A 22,438-nucleotide genomic window follows, 5' to 3' on the forward strand; every position below is an offset into this window, starting at 1 on the left:
GTAATCACCTTTTCAGTAGGGTAAAACTGTAGTTGAGCTACGCGGTTACCACACTCCGATGGCACATTGTGTTCACCTGTACTCGCTGTCGCCAACAACATACTTACAATGCGATGTGTTTGCTATTGAGCTTCGTGCTGTGCTGTGCCATGCCGTGCCGTGCTACATAACACCATACCAGAATCATGTGTTGCCACTTGATGTGTAATGTCATACCTTGAAACCCTAGCTGCTTGATGTCGTTACAACGTAGTCTCTGCATCCACATCCTTCTCCTCATTCCTGATGATGCCCTCACGGGGGCCACATTTTGGAAGAAAGGCCTATTGTGCTGTCACTACTGGTGTAGCCGAGGACTGGTGAGGAATGTGGATATTTCTACATCTACAAAATTTAATGTCATTGTGCATGATGCAAAGTACTGAGAGGTCGCTGGGATAGCGGAGGACCGATGCAGCAAAAGTTCGAAGAAGGATCCCGGTATCCCGGAACAACCGACAACCCAGGCAGGATGAACTTACTTTTGAGTCTAGTCGTAGATCTACCCTGTGAACTCCTCTCGATCCAGCTACCGGTACCTGAATACATGTAGAATAATACAGTCATGTACACAACCATGCACATGTGCAATGGTTATTATACCTGGGTTATCATGGTTATCCGAAAGCTCAGAGTACAGTCAGTCATGATGTAGCTACATACGAATGTTGTCAAGTGAGTGGTTTCCATGGTGCAGTGTTATCGGCTTGCATTTCGTGGTTATCGTGGCTGCACCATGTACCAGTGCACTGTGCAGTACGGGCAGCATGGACGCAGAGTGGATCTGCCGGACTACCTCAGCTCCGTCACGATGCTGGCCTCAGTCTGATGCTCAGACTCTGCAAGTCTGTAGTCCACCAACGTAAACTGGGCCAGCACTGACAACAGTGGACCGTTACCACTCAAATACCAGGCGGTGTAGACCATGGTAGACAGGAGCTGATGTCAAATCCACTGGATAGGTGTCAGTCAAGCTGCAAAGGAAGCCCGTTCAAAAACAATTTGTTTGTGCGAGCAACAGAACACTGGAGTGTTTCTTTTCAAGTTAGTTGTGCCTGTGTTCACGGGTCGTTCAGTTTCTTGGGAAGACGATTTCAGCAGACACTGAAATATACCAATGCCCGTGCTGAACTTTGGACTTTGAACCCCTGTACAGTTCGGGTGTGTTGGCATAGTGCGGTAAACCGGTTCCAGCTTCTCTTCTGCAATACTCTTCGTGCTCGAAAATTGGTCATCGAATTGTAATGTAGCATTAGCCACGATATCCATCTTCTGCCATTCATTGTGTGAACGATATCAAGTAGTGGATGCCAACCTTGGCGTTTAGCCACGCCGATTCAGCCAATCAACTTTGAGGACCAGTTCGTAACATAGGGAAGAATCGGGTAGAGAGCAAATACTGAAATAGGCGTCATCGACTAGATTGAAGCGGATGTGGGTGGACGTTGAGTGTCCCTTGGCCATTCTACCTTCTACTATTTTAGTGACCTGGTAACAAGTCCAGCGTCGTCCGAAAGCATTCACCTCTGTTCTGTTCTGTCCATGGCTGCGGTAGTGGAGAGCAATACTGTGCAGCAGGTTCAGGTCAATCCGCCTGCTGCAGGGGATGAATCGGAGCGTTTAGAAGATGCTGCGGCCGGAGTAGCATCGTGGGTGCAGTATTGGCAAGGAGAGGTGCCTGGAGACGCAGCGCCAGGTAGGTAGATCTACTGTGGGGCCCACTGACACCGTTCGCAACACGCCACATGTAGATCCGCGTACAAAGCATAGCGCACTGGCGTCCACCAGGCACCAGAGCAGGGGACTGACTTGGATGCTTTTGTATGAAGTGACTGCAATTGTCTATACACAGTCTTTGCTCCAAAACCTGGGCAAGCGTGAGGGGAGGGGGGGGGGGTATGTTCATTCCCTGGTGCTTTTTGCAACAGTTCCATAGTTCCACCTGAGGCTAGGCATGCACTGATCAGTATGGGAACAAGATCACGTTGTAGAGCACTGAGTAGAGTGCTGTGCTGGCTATTCCATCATCTCTCTGCAGATGACACAACAGCTCCGAAATCTCAGCTTCCAGCTACCCCTGCAGCAGACCTCAGTCCAGAACGAAAGAAAGCCATAGCGGTGATAAAGGAAGCACAGGAGACAGAAGGAGTGGCAACACTTGTGAACAAGCTCACAAGTGTCATTGAAGATAAAGAGAGGTACATCTACTCGACTAGTCTTTGTGGTCTGCTACTGTGGGGCTCTACCTCATGGCGGACTCTAATTAATCTCGGCTATGTTTGTGTGGGCTCATATTGCACTGGCATGTGCATGTGTGTCTGTGTCTGTGTCTGTATGGGAAGTGGCGAGTTTCAAACTTTGAATCATCTTGAGCACATGCTGCATTGCAACAGGGGTACAGATTTTCTTGTCGCACAGTGCCTGTGTAGGAAGAAACACACCGAACATGTTCATGTGTGTGTGTGTGTGTGTGTGTGTGTGTGTGTATTTGTATTTGTATGTACATGTGTGTGTGTGTGTGTATGTGTGTGTGTGTGTGTGTGTGTGTGTGTGTGTGTGTGTGTGGGTGTGGGTGTGGGTGTGGGTGTGGGTGTGGGTGTGGGTGTGTGCACATGTCTGTGTGTGCGGGTGTGCATGTTTGCGTGCATGCATGTGTGTGCACGTGTTTGTACATAAACAACATTTCCACATAAAGCAACATACACCGGTGGTGTGGTCATACACTTGCTAGAATGTGACCCACGTAGTAAGTTCTCTTTCCTAAAACTCTTATTTCCGGTGTTTGTTAGCTTGGTCAGAGAAGCAGCGGACCGGAATGCTGAAGTAGAGCTACTGAGGGGTCAGCTCGAGATAGCACAAGCACAGCTTGCCGAAGCAAGGAAGATTGTAAGTCGCTAGTACATGTACCTGGCGGAACCTGTAACTTATAACTTATAAGACAACCAGCAGTGCAGATACATCGCTGACGGATGGTTTTCACGATGGAATTAGCATTGGTTATGGAACGCTGAGATCCTGGCATTATCCCAGGAGAGAGTAGAGTTGTAGAGTAGCGTTGTAGAGTAGAGTTGTAGGGTAGAGTTGTAGAGTAGAGTTGTAGAGTAGAGTTGTGAGTTGAACATGACTTAGCCCTGCAGGGTTGCTACCTGGCTGCAGCCATTCTGTAACAATGACCAAGTGTGCTTTGGTGCATGTGTGTCGAGGTCACTGGACAACTGAGGCAGTGCCGCCATTTTCCTAAATAGATACATGAATATGGTTTATGTCGAGCTGCTGTGTCAGCATTCCGGTATTGTACTGCTGCTGGTTTCCTATTTTCCATGCAGAATTCACGTCTTGATCAACCACTGTCGTCTCACTCCCGGGTTTCACAGGTAACTGCACCTCTGTGTAAATCAGGTCTGCTGGCAGTGCATTGAGTAGCCATGTCATACTCCTGCTAACTTTGTACAATGCACTTCGTCGATACGCGTTGCAGGTGCAGCCTGGAGCTTACACAGGACAGTAAGCAGGGGGGGGGGGGGGGGGGGTATCCTAGTTCGCTTGCCATCTGCAGCAGCACCTTGAACAATTAATGCTACTTCAAAGTACAATGGGTCCTTGCCATTGTCATTCATTGCCCATCAACTATCTCAGCTAGCAGCTGGTTGAATTAAAGAAACAAAACGAGCATAATTATCATGTGTAGATATGTGTGTGAATGTGTGATGTTAAAATATGTCCAGCGCCCTCAGAGCCAAACTGAGATCAGCACACACTCCCTGTTGGACAGATGCCTCAGCTCTCTCAGCCAGCAAAGCAGCAAGAGTCGGTTAGGTAAGTAACCGATATGATGCATGCATGTACACATGTGAACGCCGACTGGGTAGGTGATATTGTGCTGCATACAAGCTGACTTTCATAGACCACCTGGAAGATAGCCAGGAGAATCCTGCTTAAGATCATCCCTATACAAAGTCATGATCCTTTCATCAGTGTCTTACTAACACTCTGTCTTGTGTTTGTTCTTGTTTCATGCAGAGAGTTCGCTGGATGACATTGATGACGCAGTAAGTGCAGGCTAGATTAAATGTTGTACCGCTTACAGAGCACATGCCGCAGCCCACACGGCCCTTTCTAGCTAAGCATGTTGCTCTTACGATGTGACTTCTCATTCCCATGACGCTGCCAATGTGCGAATGCTGAACAACTCCTACAAATTCACAGCTGTCTCCCGCTTCACACCAGCGCTTTCAATTTTCTACCCAAGCCCCTCTTATTATCTTGTCCCAGAATTGCTGTAACCCTCACTGTTCTGGATTGGTAGGTGTGTTCAGCCTGGAGGTTTCCGAAAAGTGCCATGCATCCCAGTATTTGTGTTGTAGAGATACACACATGAAAAGGGTGTCGCAAGTGATATTGTGTGGAAGCCAGAACAGGCAGAGCGTGTACTGCACGTACCATGGTGTACGGACAGCGGAAAAAATGAATGATTGCGGTGTAAACAACGGATGGCAAACGGATATCAAGATCAGATCTTGTTGTGTCTCTACAGCATTTGCATGCACGGCTGCAGTCAGGCCTACACGTAGAGAGACCGTGATACTTTACAACCATGATAGCTTACATGTGTAATGCATAGCTGCATTTCATCGCACGTCATCTTCATTCTCTGCCGATCTGTACGCCTCTCTGCCCAGCTCAACATGATCCAGCAGAATGCTGGAAATCCGGACAGGGCTGTACGCTCATTGCTCAACACCACCAGGTACTGCCATGGTTCCTCGGGATACGAAATGCACTGTGTTCTTCTGCTACATGAAAATGTTCCCTATATATCATGTATAGCTACACACAGAAATCAAAATGGTCGGTTGCATGACTATTTATGATGTTTGGTGAGTAGCAATTACCAGCCCACTCCACACACGGAAACCATTGCATGTTGTAAATTGTTGTTGTTTCTGTACAGGAACCAAGTGAAGCTTGCACTTGGTGAGATTGAGGCCATTGTGACACATGATGACAACCTTGAAAGACAGTACGAGGAAGGTAAGATCCCCCCCCCTCCCTTGATACCATGGCTGCATCACCACCATACACGGTAACCTCTACCCACCACCATCACCGCCCTTACCACCACCGCCACCCTGATCACCGGTGACCAGCACCACCACCAGCACCACCACCAGCACCACCACCCGTGACCTCCTGCTGCTGCTGCTGCTCCTCCTCCTCCTCCTCCTCCTCCTCCTCCTCCACTTCCTCCTTATCCACCACTTCTTTCCTCCCTCCCTCCTCCACCACTTCCTCATCCTCTTCCTTTTCCTCAAGTTCCACATTCTCTTCCTCCTCCCTATTGTAAGACCACTAACTGTTGTGTATCTTACTCCTCTTTCTATTGCTATCCATACCCTTTTTGATCTGCAGCTGTCAAGATCAATTCGGGGCTGGAGCGTGATTTGGATAGAACCCGTCGTGAGATGAGGGTAAGTCATAGACATGTTTGGCTAAAACCTCTGAACAATGACGCCTCTCATCTATGCAGCTCACGACTCCTAGTACTATGATGCATTGCCTTTGTGCCACGGTGTGTGTACTAGTATGTGCTAGTGTTTGAGGGACAGTGAAGCTTTGTAAATCTCATCTTTTCTTTGTGCCAACTCCCTGTCTATTGCCTCTTTTCTTATTTTTTTCATTTTTCTTTCTTGTGATGCCGAACTGTCCCAAAAATTCCAAAATCTTGGAACGGATGAATTACTCTAGCGTGTCTGCGCGGTCTACCTCCTTCCCTTCATTTGTCTCCCTGGGCATCTATCTGTCCATTACCCACTCTGCCCGAATCTCCGAGTCTGTAGAACTATGCCTGTTAGTCATAACTCAACTATCTCTGCCATTAAAATTGCCTGAATTCATGCCATGTTTCATTTCCATCATTTATATCTTCACAATTTTTTCTTGATCTTGCAGCACTTGAAGGGCAAGCTATCAATCAGTGAGGTATGTCTTGTCTTCTGCTCTAAATGAATTTGGTCTATGTAATGTTCTTTCTGTTCAGTTGTGTGAATTCTGAATCAAGATTGAAGTAGCAATACATGTATACACACATGCATGCATGCACACACAGTTACTCATACACGCACACAGTTACACATACACGCACATGCGCTCACACACACACACACACACACACACACACACGCACACACACACACGCACACACACACACACACACACACACGCACACGCGCTCACTCACACACACACACACACACACACACACACACACACACACATGCATGCATGCACACACAGTTACACATACACACACACACACACACACGCTCACTCACACACACACACACACACACACACACACACACACACACACACACACACACACACACATGCCCGTGCACACACATAGAACGGACTTACTTTGGCTTTTGGAAGTGTATTCTACCAGTACGTGTACTCTTGGTTCATTCCCCTTCAATAGTACATTCCGACGGCAATGAGGAAGGAAAAGGCACGGCAGCGGGATTTAGCAAAATCAAGACGAAAAATGTAAGGAGGAAGGGACGAGTGTGATATTCTTTTGTTTTGCACGTACCGAAACTGTAAAGAATCTCCTCTGAGGTTTTTACGTGCAATACATCCATCATGGTGTCCTTCGATAGTCTTGTGGTATTGTTATCAAGCATTTTGCTAGGTATGTATGGTGTCTGACTGCTTTGGCGGTAAGTTTAGCTAAGGAAACATGGTGCTGTGAGGTGATGTCGCATAGCATACTAGTAGTCATGACTAGGTGAGTCATGACTAGGTGAGTCATGACTAGGTGAGTCATGACTAGGTGAGTCATGACTAGGTGAGTCATGACTAGGTGAGTCATGACTAGGTGAGTCATGACTAGGTGAGTCATGACTAGGTGAGTCATGACTAGGTGAGTCATGACTAGGTGAGTCATGACTAGGTGAGTCATGACTAGGTGAGTCATGACTAGGTGAGAGGTATCAGCCGGTCGGTTTGTACACTCGTACTCCTTCGTTACCAATCCATGTGCTTGTGCTGTGCGGGCTGTTTGTTTCCTTCATGCAGTACATTGGACGTGCAGAGGACTCGTGCCAAGGTAAGCTATCCGACTACAATGAGCTACTTTTCACCTCGTACACGACAGCTTCAACCATTAATGGTCTGGCGCAGTAGCAGTGCGACACCAAGGCATAACACCGACAAGGATATTGAGACATTCGACGACCTGACACCTAGTTCCAACACATCTACGAAGCGCAAACTAACAACCTTCCAACTTGGAAGGCTCAGGTGCGGAAAGTTCCAATGAGGGGAAGGGATGCGCCATGAAGATGTGCACGAGCTTGTTGTCACACTATCTGACTGTATAATTATCCCGAAGATGTGCTCGAGCGTTGTACCTCGGCAACAGAGAATGTTGAACGTTATGGGATGATGATGACGAGACTAGTAAGGCCATTGGACAAACTGGTCTAGCTACAACTCGAAAACGCAAGGCTCATCAGTGAGCCTCCCAACGGTTGGGTGGTCTGTTGCCCCTGCTTTGGCTCTGTGCCTCGTCAATGCACAGCAAATCTGACTGTACTCCACTGTGAAGACTGTCATCTTGCAGGAGTATGGCGGGCTTTTCGTGAACCCCGCCCCCACACACACGACCTACATTCTTACACACTCTCTCCTTTTCTCTTTCTCTTGTGATAATCCAGGCAGAGGCGCAGCTCTCCCATATTCCCCTGACAGCCAGGGAACGCAGTAAAACCGTCAATTCCCGTGGAGACTATTTCGAGTGAGGACAATTATATTCATACTTGCCACTGCTGGTATTGCTGCAGTTGCTATTTTACGTGAATAAAAGGGGGAAAGAATGGTGACTGAAGGGATGCGAGGAGGGCAGCATCGTTAGCAACATCCTTTTTTATACATATATAGTTGCCTTTGCTCAGTGTTTTAGTTAGGAAGTACAAGCAGAGCCTCAGTCGTAACGGACGGGTTCTTTCTGCGTACATATCCATTCAATTTCATATACCAATGCTCACATTACTAGTGTATCTGTGCCTGATCAGTATCTCTCTTTGCCTGTTCAGCTCACGCCGAACTGGTGCAAGGTCCCCGTGGCAAAGACAAACGATGGAGACGTCCTCTTCTGCAAGGCCCAAACATGTAAGCCTTGATAATCAACAGCCAGGACCAGACTTGAATTCGTTTCCGTTCTTGTACTGCTGCTTTTTAATTATTGGTGGCCAAGTTTTACATACCGGCAATCAGGACAAGTTTGATATCATGACGATGTACGAGCAGGTCACAGCCTGAAAATAGAGGGACTTAATTAATTATCGAGTTTTTGACCCAACGTTCAGCCCAAACCGGGCATTTTTCCAAATAGATTGTGCATGATCCCAAGTCAGTCCCGCTACAAAGCATCATGCCAATTTCACCTAAGTGTGTTTGCTATACGCCTCTTGTATGGACAGGAGTACTGCAATATAGCGTGATATTGTGTTTTGTTGCGTCTGTTCTGTGACTCCAGCGCCGTTCTACAAGTGAGCCGCTGCCGCCACCGCTGGTTGGATGCCGGTGCTCGGTATGCCGATCTGTGCAGTCTCTGGGTGGCACAAGCGTGCCCCATGTCAAAGGAAGTTCAATGTCACGTGCAAATCAAAGGTGAGATCTAACATGACGTTAGCCTTTTCCAGCCCTGGCGGAGAGCCAATCTGGTTGGTCAAGCCCTGGATGCATCAACTTCTTTCCAGCGTGTCTCATTGCCAAGCAAGGCTCCTATCAGTTAAAGATCAGGTTTGGATGGGACCAGCCTAAAACTGCAAACTTCATTCCGCCAATTCTGTTATAATTGGTTGCTTGTCCTCTCCAGGGACATACAACAAATTGTTCTTGGCAATCGCATCACGTTGAAGGGAGGAAGGCAAGGTAAGCTCTTGGCATAAACTTCAGCTTACTCGTGTGCAGGCATTCATAGGATTGACAAAGCTGATACTAAGATGTATATCACATTGTATGGATATTTCAAGTGTTGATATGATTCTGTGTACATGCATGCACCTATATGTAAGCCTTGTTTGATAGACTAACACATTGATTGGTTGACAGCATGTTACAAGGCGCACAGTTTTCAACACAGCACATCCTCCGCCTTGTAACATGCTGTCAACTGATCGACACGCATGCACCTGTACCGACGGCGGTGGTATGTTGCAGGAATCGTCAGATACATTGGCAGGCTGCATGCTGACGCAGCTGGCCAGACCATCTTCATCGGCGTGCATCTGGACGAGCCAGGTAAGAGGCAGGGTGCCTACACTGGAAACTGCACCATGATTGCATGAAACTGGCATAGCTGCACTCCATATCTGCTGTTCTGTGGAGCCACTTTAGAACCCTTTCCACCCCCTCCCCCACCCCCTCCCCTCCCCCCTCCCATTCCATCTGAAAGACCCACCACCGGTCATATTAAGCCAGCCGTTGGATTTTTGAAAACATGATGTAAGGAGGGAGGAATGTCACTTATTGTGCATCTGCAGTACTTCATCATCACTAGGCCACTGTCAATGCATGCTTGGAACTGTACTGCAAATCACTGCCAATGCGACATGAGCGATGTGACACAATCAGTTGCCATGGTAATCGGGTGTGCATTAAACAGCACATATCGAGATAACACTATAAAGCTGCGCACCGCTCTCATGTGCAACTGTGTAGTTGGACGTCACAGTGGAACGCTAGATGGACGCCGTTACTTCTCGTGTCCTCCGGAATGTGGACTGTTCGTGACGGTCTCGGATATCCTGGATGTTGGTGGGAAGCAGGTAAGGGTGAACAGAGTGCGTCTTCTTCACAGTGTGCTGCACTATCTAGACTATGGTATACCACATAAGCTGAGGGAGAGAGAGAGAGAGAGAGAGAGAGAGAGAGAGAGAGAGAGAGAGAGAGAGAGAGAGAAGGAGAGAGAGAAGGAGAGAGAAGGAGAGAGAAGGAGAGAGAGAGGAGAGAGAGAGAGAGAGATGTGTGACTGTGCATATGCAAGAGTAGAAGTTAGGGTGGCACAGGTACACAACTCTCCTAAACCTGGCCCTGTACATGACCGTGGGTCACTGATGAGCTTGAGCCATAGGTGGTAATGTAAAACGCTTGCCTTGTGTGGTCATGTTGACAGGTTGCTCTTGGGACATCATTACCAGCCAGCAGAGCACGAGGAATGAGCCGTGGCACAAGGTCCGTTGCACAATCGCGTAATGCAGCTGATAGTCACCTTCAGTTGAGCCCAAGACGTCAGACAAAGAAACATCCCCCGGTGAGATTCACGATCAGTAACTCAATGAGAACCCTGGATAAATGTTATTCAGTGGCATTTGTTTGCGCAAGGCAAGCCTATTTTAGCCATAGCAGTTAAGGACTATGATACCAGAGAAGTGCCATGTGTCTGTGCACGTTGCTATCCTAAGTGTACAAAACCTGACTGAGGATAGCCTAGGTATGTAAGGCAAACATTTCCTCCGTGGAGCACCGTCACTGCCATGCCCCTCTTCTGCTGCTTCCTTTCCTCCATCACTTCTCCTCCTCCTCCTCCTATTCCTCTTCCTCCTCCTCCTTCTCCTCCTCCTCCTCCTCCTCTTCTTCTTCCTCCTCTTCCTCTTCCTCCTCTTTCTCCCGGGGGGGGGGGGGGGGGGGACCTCATTATTGTTTTCATCTTTCTCCCGGAGTCCCCTTCTGCTGCTGATGCTACACTTTTCCGTACCCTTCTACCTGTTCTAATGCCACTGGCCCACATTCACTTTAAAAGTGGGGTTCATCCATACGTGGCTTGCTCTGCTGATCATACCATGAATAAATCCTTGTCATTTGTATTCCGTCTCTTTTTTTAGGGCTTTCAAGCGGCAAATTTCTCTGACACATGGCCACCCGGAAGACCTAAGGAAGCAAAGAAACAAGACGAGGTTAGGCATGTACTTGGAGGTGCATTGCTAATTGCCTTAACGCGCTGGACGACTTGCGGAATTATTATTAGTTGCTGCCATCTCCATCGGAATGATTCCTCTTACCTAGGCAATTTATCCTGTAGTAATCCTTCCCATGAAAACTTGACGTGCACATGAATGTTGATTTACTAGTACATGTAGTCACACGTCACTGCACAGAGACTCAGAGAGGCAAAGCTGTACATGATTATACTCAGTCATGTAGAAGCTCCCTAATACCTCTCCCTGTCGCCGAGGAGGACACGTAGATGGTGTGCTGACAAGAAATCCCACCAGTGATAAATGGCTCCTTATCCATGGGTTGGCTATAGCCGACTTTCGTATCTGAAGTTACTGCATCCATCACACTGTAATCACAAGTAAAGAGATCTACGCAATGTTGAGGGGGTAGTGAAGATGTTTGCCAATGCACATACCATTGACGACAATTCGTCATCCAGCTCAGTCAGCTTTTGTTCTTTTTCAACCTTGGTCATTTTTGTTCACAGGTGGATGGAACACCTAAACTTCCCCCCATCTCTGAGAAACAGCATTCACTAACTACAAGCAAGATTGAGACGTCTTCGCGGCCATCCCAGTCCGTTGTAAGTATTGTCGCAGTACACATTGGAGCATGTTTGTTTTCCACTGGCAACAGAGGTGGACCTGTGAAATTTGTTTATTTCTCCACCAAAACTGGCAGCACTCCCACATTGTACTGGCTCGGTTTATATGTCAAGTTTGGAGCAAGTAGAAGCTAGTGGACTCCTCATAATGGAAATCATCATAGTTGTGATTGAAGGCTTGCTCTTGTATACACAGGCCTCACAGCACACTGCAGATACTTCACGTCGGACCGCCGAAACAGGACCAAGCAAAAGGTCTGCTTCCACCATTGCTACCACTCGGACGGGAGCAACAACAGCCGCATCTGAACTCTCCTCTAAGCAGATACAGACCGAGCCAGCAGAAGAACAGGCTACCAAGAAAGCAACGTAAGAGTTGCATCCTCGAGTTACAGCCTTGACTACGTACTGTGTTCTGGATCTGTATGAAAAATCAGGTGTATGCCCATAGTGTCTTGTATTAAAGCCTATCTCATAATAGAAGCCTGTTATGAATACAAGCCTAATTTTCTAGATACACTCTCGGCACATAAGCCTGGTTTTAGTGTTGACACACATACAGTAGAAATACCTGGTTTGAGTAGAAGCCTGATGTGAATAGAAGCCTAGCCCTGACATCGGCTTCTACAGGAATATGCCCAGCTTTAATACGCGACATTACGGTAACCGATGGAAATTTATCAGGCAGAAAACCAACAGAAGCAGTCACAGAATGTTTTCTTCGACTTGAACTACATCAGCTCCATTGACTACACAGTTGTGAATCGCCAGGCATATGAACTCGGTATTATGAAAAACTGTTAGCGTGTTGATCACTACAATCACCATATCCATTTGTGTTCAGCTGTACGTGCGCTTTTGACTGCGCGAATTGCGATGAATGTCACTCTAATGCCGTTCAAGAATGTCAAAGACGCAGTTTAGAGCCAGCCGCTACAGCATCCAGATCTTCTAAATAAAAAAAATATTAAAAAATTTGACGGGTTCGCGTACCGGGCAGGTCAAGAACAAGGAGTCGTACAACTCCCTGGTCAGGAACCACCTTTCCGCTTCCGTGGGACGCCACCACCCCACGATCAGGCGTCAGATGCGGCTCCTAAACGGTGGGGAGGATAGATCAGATCCACCAACCAGAGGCCAAAGGCCTAAGTCCCATTTGCCACATCCATGTTTTACTCATGCCAGGCCATGAGTTCCCAATTAACTGTGGGTCGCAGCACGGTTGGAAAAATCCTCCCGCTTCCAAGCAGGACTTGAACCTGGTACCGCTCGTTTCTCAGTCATGGTCTTAGACCAACCCACTGTGACTGCCTGATCCAGATCTTCTGCAAGAGATTAATTAAACTGCTGCATCAAATTTGTTGAGATAACGTTATATGCTAGGCTTCACAGTAAAGTACTGTCGGCAGGCAAGTGAGTCCCCCGAAAACTGTCTGCACTTGTGCTCTATATGTACAGAACTGACGGTGCATCTGAGGAGGAAATTGACAATATCAGCCAGCGCCTCTCAACTCTTCTTGATCATGGTCGCCGTGAGGACGGCCGGATACGGCAATCTCAAGTGATGACGGTAAGATACCATGACATGTTTTGTGCTAAGTCACCTCCATCGATTGCCAGCATGTCTCTATTCTACCCCAATCACCACCCGTCTCTTAACCTAGAGCATGCGTATTACACACTGCAGCTAACATAGATTTGAGTCATGCGGCTGGTCAGACACGTCCTTATACCTGGGCTGCCATGGTTGAGTTGGTGAGTGGCATGCCGGTAGGTGGGAAGAGAAAGAACTATATTTCCTTACCACTGTGTGGGCATCTGCTGCACCGGCAGCTAGGGCTGTGCTAACTATCCAGCTAAACATGCAAAACAGGGCATAGATTTCAGTCTGCCCTGTATCCGAACGGGCCAGTCATGCTACCAGCCACATTCAACAGTGTAGCCATTCGCCATAACTTACACCAACACGATGCAGACATATCTGCTGCCGCTGTGCACTTTGTTGGTATAGTAACCGGCCCTGCATATCGCGGCAGTGGCTGGACACTTTGGCTCCCCTACTGCTGTTGCCGGCCATATTGCACCATGTCACTGTGTGTATGTGTGTGTGTGTGTGTGTGTGTGTGTGTGACTTTTCAGAAAACTTTTTTTGTGACTTCAGAAAAAGTCACTTCAAACAGCTGTGTGGTGGATACCAGGCTAAAAATAGTGGCGGTCAATTCATCAGCCTTGCAAGCTGTTAAATGGTGTAATCCCAGCACAAGTTGCGATGTCTAACATAGCTGTTCGCTATCATCGCTTCCGCGATGGGCATGTCTGAGGTCTGAGGTGTGTGTGTGTGTGTGTGTGTATGTGTGTGTGTGTGTGTGTGTGTGTGTGTGTGTGTGTGTGTGTGTGTGTGTGTGTGTGTGTGTGTGTTTGTCTTGCAGTCTGGTTTGGACTACTACACTGTTGAGGATTTCCTGCGCGATCTATTTCTCCTTGGCGACTACGATAGATCCGGGTAAGGCTCTCAATAGACACCCTTAGCAAACAACGGTAACGCTCTTTTTTACGGTACTCGTACCTTGATCACCGAAATAGCGTCGAAGCTGCAGCGTAAAAACGTTATGGGGGCTGATTTATCCTTGTGACCAACGGTACGTGTTTTGGCCAAATATTGCATAGTCCGTACGCATTTCACCTTGTATCGTGTATTATGTATATGGTGACATTAATGGTTGTACCGCGCAAAGTAAAAGCTATTCTCGTGGCAACAGCGTACTAAAAATAGCGTGCATCTTGCTAAAGGTCGAGCCCAAATCACGGTATTTTCCCCCTTACGGTAATACCGTTACAACATAACGTTGTTTGCTAAGGGATATTGACCGTGCTGGCTGCTACTGAGAATCAGTGCATGGGCCCAAAGTTGCTCGGGGGGGGGGGGGGGGAGGGAGTGAAAGAAAAGAAAATTCTAAAAATGCCATGAATTAGCAAGGGGGGGGGGAGGGGGGCGGGGGTTGAAGTCAGCAGATGGTCCATTGTCAAATATGACCAGGGGAGTAATTATTGTAGGTGTTGGTGACCTTTGCTACATCTAGTTTAACATGGTGAGGTCTTCTCGTCACAGGTGTAATCACAGTGACTTCTTCTCCTGTGCATATCCTTTCTGTTGCAGACTTATTTCATCCGAAGACTTCATGAACCTACTGCTCTCGCAAGCACTGCACCTTCACTTGACACCAGCAGAGGTAATGCACTGTGACATGCATGATGTCGAGACATGACCTGTTGCTTCAGGTTGCTGGCCTCTACAAAGTTTGTTGAAACACGGATCTTGTTTTACTACGGTGGTCGTGTATGACAAGTGTTAGTGCAACCATGCTCTCCCTTGTCTCACATCTTTTTGACGAAGACATTAATAATTATTGCCAAAACGTCAAATACCGTAAAGTACCGCCAGAGCGCCTCGTCTCGCGAGAGCGCCCCACCTTGATTATACAGTGAGGGAAATGAAAATCGTATGGCAGAGTGCAACGAAGTGTGTACGGTGTGAGAACCTTAGTCACACTCCAAAGGTTTTTGTTTGAAGCTTTTGTCCGCTCGAACATAAATTGAGTACGGATTGACTCCACAACGTGCAATGTGTGTACAAGGTTCATGCCGTATGACCTACAAACAGGACACCACCTCCATAATACGACCACGAAAGAACGAGATGATGGGGCGCTCTGGCAGTACTTTACGGTACATCAGTATCCATCAGAGACAAGTCTTGCACCTGCTATATGGTTCGGCTATATCCAGTTGCATTTTAAGTGTTAGTGCAGCAAGAGGTAGACCACCAGCTATGTATGGGCTGTGCTCCCAGTCGTTCATGACTGATTCACGAATAAGAAATCAGTGTGACTGTGACATAGTCTGGCAGTGTGTACATATGCTTCACAGTCCGCACCTCCACACTTCACTCTTGGTCAACCCCAACGCACAACTTGTATATTACCATCATAGCGAGGACAATTTGTTCAGGTGTTGATGCAAGAGTCATGGTGTGCCATTTAAAGCACATTGCATGGCTTTCTAATGATCAGCAGGAAAGCATGTTTCCATTTCAAACATACACATCACCCTCGGTTCTCAGTTCATCTTGCTCTCTGTTCTTGCTGTGTAGCAAAGCCTACTTCTCAGCAAGCTGAAACACATGCAAGATGGACGGGTGAGTACTAAGTAGTAAACAGTCAGTCCATAAGTCGAGCTCGTTTGTCTTTTACGCCTCCTTGACATTTGATCCAAAAAGTTGCTATGTGACCTCTTGGCCTTTGACCTATGGACTTTGAACTCTGACCCAATGAAATTATCATTTTCTTGTTTGATCTGTTCGTGTAAGTACTATGTTGATTATTGAAATAACCTTGCTTATAGTTTTACCTCTATGATGTCAAGGATTGAATTGCCCTCCCACGCATACTGTCAGGTTTCCATTGGCCATACACACGCACTACAGTCCATTCATTGGAAACTGGCACCCTAACTTTTTGGTCTCTCTCTCTCACATAGTTGTAGATATCGTGAAAACAACAGCACATCCTGCATTGTGTGACCCGTGCAATTACTCCTTGCCACATTTGAGGCCAGAAAAGTACAAGAACAGGGAAATAGAAATTCAGCCAGGTTTTACAAAATTAGGACAGGTATGCCATGGCAAAATGTGTGGAGAAGCAGATCCAAAACCCAGATTTTTGAGATTTAAAGTGGGTTTTGATCCTCAATTCGGCCCAAATCCGACTTTCAAAAGCCAGCGGGCCAGTTTCCGATGAATGGACTGTAGAAGCAAAATGTCGTAGTCAAGTTTGTATTGGCCTGCACTAAAATGGTTGCTGGCCAAGTCTTCAATGATACAAGTGCAGCTTATACCCCAGAAAGTCAAGTTGATTGGTTTATTGAAATTATTGTGTACATCAGCACTGGCTATACTACCACAAGACCTAGCGTCATATCATTGAGAGGCAGCACGAGCTAGATCCACAAGGCATTCATGATGTTAACTTAATTCTTCCCTGGATGTGACTACCTCTGCCTTTCCCATACCACTGTCCAACATGCACATGTAGATTCCCTATGCAGCATCTGTGCCCCACCTGGGTCTAATGCTGCAAGAGGTCAAGGTTGAAACTCGGTCAATGCCATCTGCTAATGATTGGTGTAACTTGTATTCATCAGTAAGTGTGTACCCTGAAGTGTCTTTTGGATGTACTGTATGAATTCTTATGCAACACATCCTGTGGTAGGTTGCATATACCCAGTGGGTGTAGTAATATCCGGACTCCGTTATGCGTACACTACTGTACACTTATGACTGTACACGCTGCATGTACGTCATGCAAGCCGTTTTCCGTAGGCCAGAACTGTTGATGTGCTTCTCTCACTGGCTCGAGACTTCTCTTGGTTTTCACTGACCTGCTGGTTGTGCATTTCTTGCTCCTCATTGGTTTACTCTTCTATGTCTCATTGTCCAAACTGTACCGGGAATAACACTACAGTAGGTATGCATTGAGTGCCTTACAAAATCCCTCCAATGAACATGTTCTTGCCAGCGGGAATGTTATTATATGAGCCGGGCCGTGCGAAAAGGGCCCTAACGATGTTCACTGTACAGTGCAGTAACACGCACTTGAAAGTTGACAGGTCGATTACGTCATAGTTCACATACACCACAGTATTCGTGCGCTCGCAACGCGAGTATGGTAAGCGCTAGGCTCTACAGGATAGCACAGTGCGATGGCCCAAGGTCCCAGCTCTACGTGGGTATTTCCCTTTTTCAAATCGGCCAATGTACGGCTGAGATCGAAAAAATTTGCGTCGCGCTTCGGGGAGCGAGCTGCGCTAGTTTGGAAATTTCTCGAGTGCGATTTTCCATCGCTGTTCTTGTTTTGCTATTCCTCCGCCGAGATGAGTATCTATCGACATTTCACTGTTGACGAAGCACTGAGCCTGGTCCTCACCGCCAGTGAGGATCAGTATCTCGCGCCCAGCGCTGAATCTGAATCCAATGCCGACACTAGCGCGAGTGATGACGATTCTGACGGAGAAGAAATTCGAGTGTCACGATCAGCTGTTCCACTTTCCGCTGCTGTCGTTGGTGTCTCCACCAGCCTTCATGGTGACGTTCCAGATGGCTCAGAACCCTGTGATGCGCCAGGATTGCCCAGTGAGGATGACGGTGACGAGCGATCGCTTCAGTACTGGGAAGGTGATGTGGACACGGACACAGCCGTCCATGAGTTTGTTCTGAAATGCTTTTTCGGTTCAAGAAAATCAAGAACCAGTGGGGGAACAGGCTGCTGCTGCTGCCCCTATGCAACAGGTTGGTGGCGCTGCTGAGGGACAGGCTGCTGCTGCTGCTGCTGCTGCTCAGGTGCATGTTGCTGATGCTGGTGAGGGACAGGCTGCTGCTGCAGCAGCAGCAGCAGCTGACACTCCAACGAGGTCCTGCGGCTGCACCAAAAACTGCCTCAGCAAGTTCCCATCCAGTGAAGTGGACGATGTCCAACTTACGATGAGAGGACTAGAAAAAGCAGAAAAAGGATATGCTGTTGATGGGAGTACTGTTGTCGGCGGAGTAGCGCTCTGACGCTCAGCGAGGAAAGAGAAGACGTGCAGCATTTGATTATTCGTTCCGCGGAGAGGTTGTATGCGCCGGAGCATTCAGGCAAATCTATGACGTGTCGCAGAGAGTATTGAAAAATATACTCAACCACCTGAAAAACTGCGGACCTGTGCCACGCATCAACCGTAACACGGGACGGCGGCCGCACAATGCCCTGACATCTGCCATTCCTCTTGGTGGCATAAGTGATGACCGGGCGCAGTACTTGTACAAGGAGATCCGTCCGTTTGTTGCTGACCCGTACAAGGACGACCTCTGCCCACAACCCGTACCTGCAGAAGCCGAGATGTCGGATTGACTTACACAGGAATCTGCATGACTCTTGAGGAACAAACAGGGATATAACAAGCTTATGATTCACTGAATGTCATGGGTTTTTTTTAATTAATTTAGCTGAGTTATTCTTGCCATTACGAACCGCTGTCCAATAATCTAGTTTCCATTAATTTATCAGCCGTTTACTCAGAAAATACCTTGAAACGCAGGTTACAAAAATCACTATAACTCTGGTTTGGATTGACATTTTTTGGAACGGTTTTTTGCACAGCAATCCTGACAGCTTCAGCTATAATATTGGACACTAAACTCATTTTGACAAAAATCATCATTAGGGCCCTTTTCGCGTGGCCAGGCTCATATTCGAGTTTAGGAATCCTTACATATATGCATGGATCTCGGTGACATTGGATTCAATGGTTGAGATATGGCTTTATTGCATAGCCACCGGCTTGAATGCCTAATTGAAGCTAGTTCCCAATTCTTTCAGGCTGCCAACGATGTTGTTTTCTGGAACGTTCGCACCGGTGACGTGACTTGTGATCCTCCCGACGAGATCAACGTGGCTGAAATCACTCAGGAGCTGACCGAAGACAAGGTTGATGTGGAGATGGCTATCTTGGAGGCATTGCTTCAGGTGAGTGCCTAGAACCACCCAGGGGGGGGGGGGGGGGGGGGCTGTTCAAGGACGAATAATGAAGCAACATCGAAAAGCCCGGAGAACAAACACTTTTATAAACCCCAGGCATATTTTCTTGATTGTTTACATGAGCAAATAAGCCCTGGGTGCATGGTAAGCTAGGGGATCTAGGGGAGGAGTTGCTTAGCCTCTGGGCTGGACAATCAACACTGAGTGATGCAGCTCTGTGTTGCTTTGCAGTTGGAAACTGTTCCCTTATACAGAATGCCCTTCCAACGAAGGCCAATGTGCCCACTACGGAATGGTTTTTAACGTTGCCCTCTTTCGTGGCAATATCCATTTAATTTTAAAAGGGAGTTGAATAGTGTGTTGTTGTGATTTAGGTGTGGGTGTGTGCATCCGCCAATGAGAATCAGGAAGGCTCAGGCAATAATTTCCTTTCGCTGCTTCTGTAGGGCTTCCAAGAGAAGGACTTAGGCAACAGTGGCTTCCTGAAACCTCGCGAATTCACCAATGTTCTGATCTCCAATGGCTGTCCGCTCCAGGTAGGATACTTGTGTGATTTGGTTTGTGTATTTTGTCCCGTATTTTCGCATCAGACTACATGGCAGCATTGGGATCCGTCTACAAGAGAAAATTAAGGCCGGCATTGTTCACCTCAGGCTTAGTTTGGCACCCATACTTATGCCAGAAGCTCAATGCAACCAGGCACTGGCTTCTGCGGATTTTGTGTTCATTTCATGTCTTAAATCATACATTATCGCCGAAGTTGCTACCACTCCTTGGTATCTCTATTACTGCATCAGTTTATTCATTGAAAAAGAAAGAAAAAACACAGAAGATCCATACCAAAAGAATCAACCACGATGTACATGTATTACACTTTACTCTGTTTTGCTTTACATGCCACTGCCTGTTTGGACTATGTCGGTCACAGCTATCACCAGCTGAAGCAGAGCAGGTTCTCGTCCAGTGTGGAGCAGACCTGGACATTGACATGGGTATACCGTACCTGAACAATGTCCCAGACATCCGCGAATTCATTGCTCAGGTGCAAAGGTAGGGGATTTCAGATTATGTAACTATGTGACAATCTAACCAATAGTTTGTTGCAGTTGACATTGTGAATAAGTTGTAAGGCTCTCCAGATATTTTCTTGAACCTATTCCAATTGTGCTCATCAAGATGCTGGCCTTGAGGTACACACTACAAAGGCATGATTATGTGTTTAAGTCTATGCCTACATGCACATCACACAGAACACACTTGTGCAGGTTTCAGCAGAATACCCCTCCTGCAAAGGGGTACACTTCAAACCATGCTAGCTTCCTATACGAATGTATTGGGATTAGCCATGAGACAGTGCAGTGTCATCGTGAGGATCTGGACACGAATACCTCGTATCATGTTCATTGGCGGTGTGTGAGCCGGGGCATTCCTGCAACTCTGATGAGTTTTGATGAGCAAATAAGTAAGTAAATTATCGTGTCTGTTCCCTAAGGGAACTCACGACGGCCGCTGACACCCGGTAAACCCAGTGGCAGATGCAGCGCCTAACGGTGAGAGTGAGGGGATAAGTCTCACAACCATTGGCACAAGTGCCGAAAAGCCCCATTGGCCGCATCCATATTCTGATGAGCACTCCACACATAATGTCCACCCATATGATTCTTGTCTCTCTCATTGCAGCGCCAGTGTTGCAGCGGAGGAGGAGAATGAAGAGACCAACTTTGGCTGGACACAGGCTTTCTTCTCTAGCTTTGGTGTCTACTACTTGCACAAGCAAACATCAATTGCACAGTACCACCGTCCGCCACACTGCTTACCAAGGGTACCCACCGACGCAGAACAATAGTACAGAGCTGGTCATATGGCACTGCCAGCACCAATAGTTACAGAACACACGTGTATTTGTATGCTGCTTCATGCTCGAGCTCAAAACATAAAGAGTGTGTGCATGCGTGCAGGTGTGTGTGTGCGTGTGTGTGTGTGTGTGTGTGTGTGTGTGTGTGTGTGTGTGTGAGAGAGAGAGAGAGAGAGAGAGAGAGAGAGAGAGAGAGAGAGAGAGAGAAGGGATAAATTCTTTCATGCGTCAATGCACCAGACTCAGTCTAGTGCACATCGGGGCTTCACATTGGAACGCATAATTCGTTTTAAAAGATTTCCTAGAAACTTGAGCGGTGTGATTATGGCCGCGTGAAAAGATAACGGCTAAGGTACGGCGGTGTGGTAGAAATGACTGCCTCAGTCACACTATCGCTCTAGGCCTGAGCATACACGTATGCCATGCAGCTAGTAAAGTTTGAGTTTGCACCGTGTACTGACATGTATAGCGTGACTATAGCTCGGTGTTACATGTACATGTCCATGTCCATGCTGCCATTCTTATTGCCCTACGTGTATGGATATTCCAGCGAGGAGTGCTTCTGTTATCACAGTTATCACCTCGCTGATCAGCTTTTTTATATTATTTTTATATTACACATTTTTCCGCAGAATGCGTGCAATTGCGCCATAGCAACCCTATAAACACCTGGCTCACACTCATTGAACATTGACATATACATGTATTAATGATAGCTTGCATGCCGTCCTGCCCGTAGGACCCAAGACGTCACTCCGTGAAAGTGCTTTTGGTTGAGAATTTTTTCGAAAAAATTGTTGAGATGTGGTCTTTGTAAGGCAAAGTAATGGCGCAAAATGCAAGACTATGTCCAGTGCTTAGCATACATGTACTGGTATGTGCAATTTTATCTATTGTCAAAATGGCCGCACATGCTCCTGTCGCAACGCTCGCAACTACATGTATGTCCAAAGTGAATTTTGACCTTGGTACATTGATGGTTGTGAGAATCTATTGTCTTTTTCAGCCCGCCATGGCAGTGAAGTGCAAAAGTTCATACTCGGTTTCCATGGTTACAGTGGGCTGTTCCCATGGTATTTCGCAATGTGCTTTGTATGAGCACATCCAAAATTTGTGTATTCCTTCATTAGGCCCTTAGCAACAGTTAAGGGGCAGGTTTTAGGTCAATGTTAGAACAGAGGCCGTGCAGCATGTCTGTGTATGATGGTCCTACCGGTAGGGCCGAGGTCTATGCAAGCTAGGCTTTCCCCAAGGCGGCCGGCCGAAACAAATTCGCCGAAAACGAGACTTATCGAAAAACCGCTAAGCTCATCGCCGATTTTGAAGGGTTCCTTCGAAAACCGCCGAAAATCAGGGCCCTGCCCA

General features: G+C 47.2%; 1 protein-coding gene across 1 annotated transcript; it reads left to right on the forward strand.

Moving 5' to 3' along the window:
* The first annotated feature begins 1,056 nt into the window (after positions 1 to 1,056).
* Positions 1,057 to 22,044, forward strand: LOC135809395 (uncharacterized). Its single transcript, XM_065322735.1, has 31 exons — positions 1,057 to 1,735; positions 2,078 to 2,237; positions 2,829 to 2,925; positions 3,366 to 3,413; positions 3,765 to 3,855; positions 4,060 to 4,088; positions 4,719 to 4,786; positions 4,991 to 5,070; positions 5,449 to 5,507; positions 5,989 to 6,018; positions 6,518 to 6,585; positions 7,117 to 7,147; positions 7,758 to 7,837; positions 8,136 to 8,211; positions 8,579 to 8,712; positions 8,921 to 8,976; positions 9,265 to 9,345; positions 9,766 to 9,872; positions 10,220 to 10,357; positions 10,929 to 11,000; positions 11,531 to 11,626; positions 11,844 to 12,016; positions 13,106 to 13,217; positions 14,077 to 14,150; positions 14,805 to 14,877; positions 15,798 to 15,842; positions 16,738 to 16,845; positions 19,060 to 19,206; positions 19,665 to 19,754; positions 20,147 to 20,268; positions 20,899 to 22,044. Exons 1-31 carry the CDS (start codon positions 1,582 to 1,584, stop codon positions 21,062 to 21,064), a joined length of 2,865 nt encoding a protein of 954 aa, XP_065178807.1. The 5' UTR covers positions 1,057 to 1,581; the 3' UTR covers positions 21,065 to 22,044.
* Positions 22,045 to 22,438: the final 394 nt, after the last annotated feature.

This window comes from Sycon ciliatum, chromosome 2, assembly GCF_964019385.1.
Source record: "Sycon ciliatum chromosome 2, ocSycCili1.1, whole genome shotgun sequence".
NCBI lineage: Eukaryota > Metazoa > Porifera > Calcarea > Leucosolenida > Sycettidae > Sycon > Sycon ciliatum.

Excerpts from the sequence above, each read along its gene's own strand:
- LOC135809395 (XM_065322735.1), top strand. The coding sequence starts at position 1,582 with ATGGCTGCGGTAGTGGAGAGCAATACTGTGCAGCAGGTTCAGGTCAAT. Across the intron at positions 13,218-14,076 it reads GGCAATCTCAAGTGATGACG|TCTGGTTTGGACTACTACAC; the intron begins GTAAGATACCAT and ends TTTGTCTTGCAG. Across the intron at positions 14,151-14,804 it reads GGCGACTACGATAGATCCGG|ACTTATTTCATCCGAAGACT; the intron begins GTAAGGCTCTCA and ends TTTCTGTTGCAG.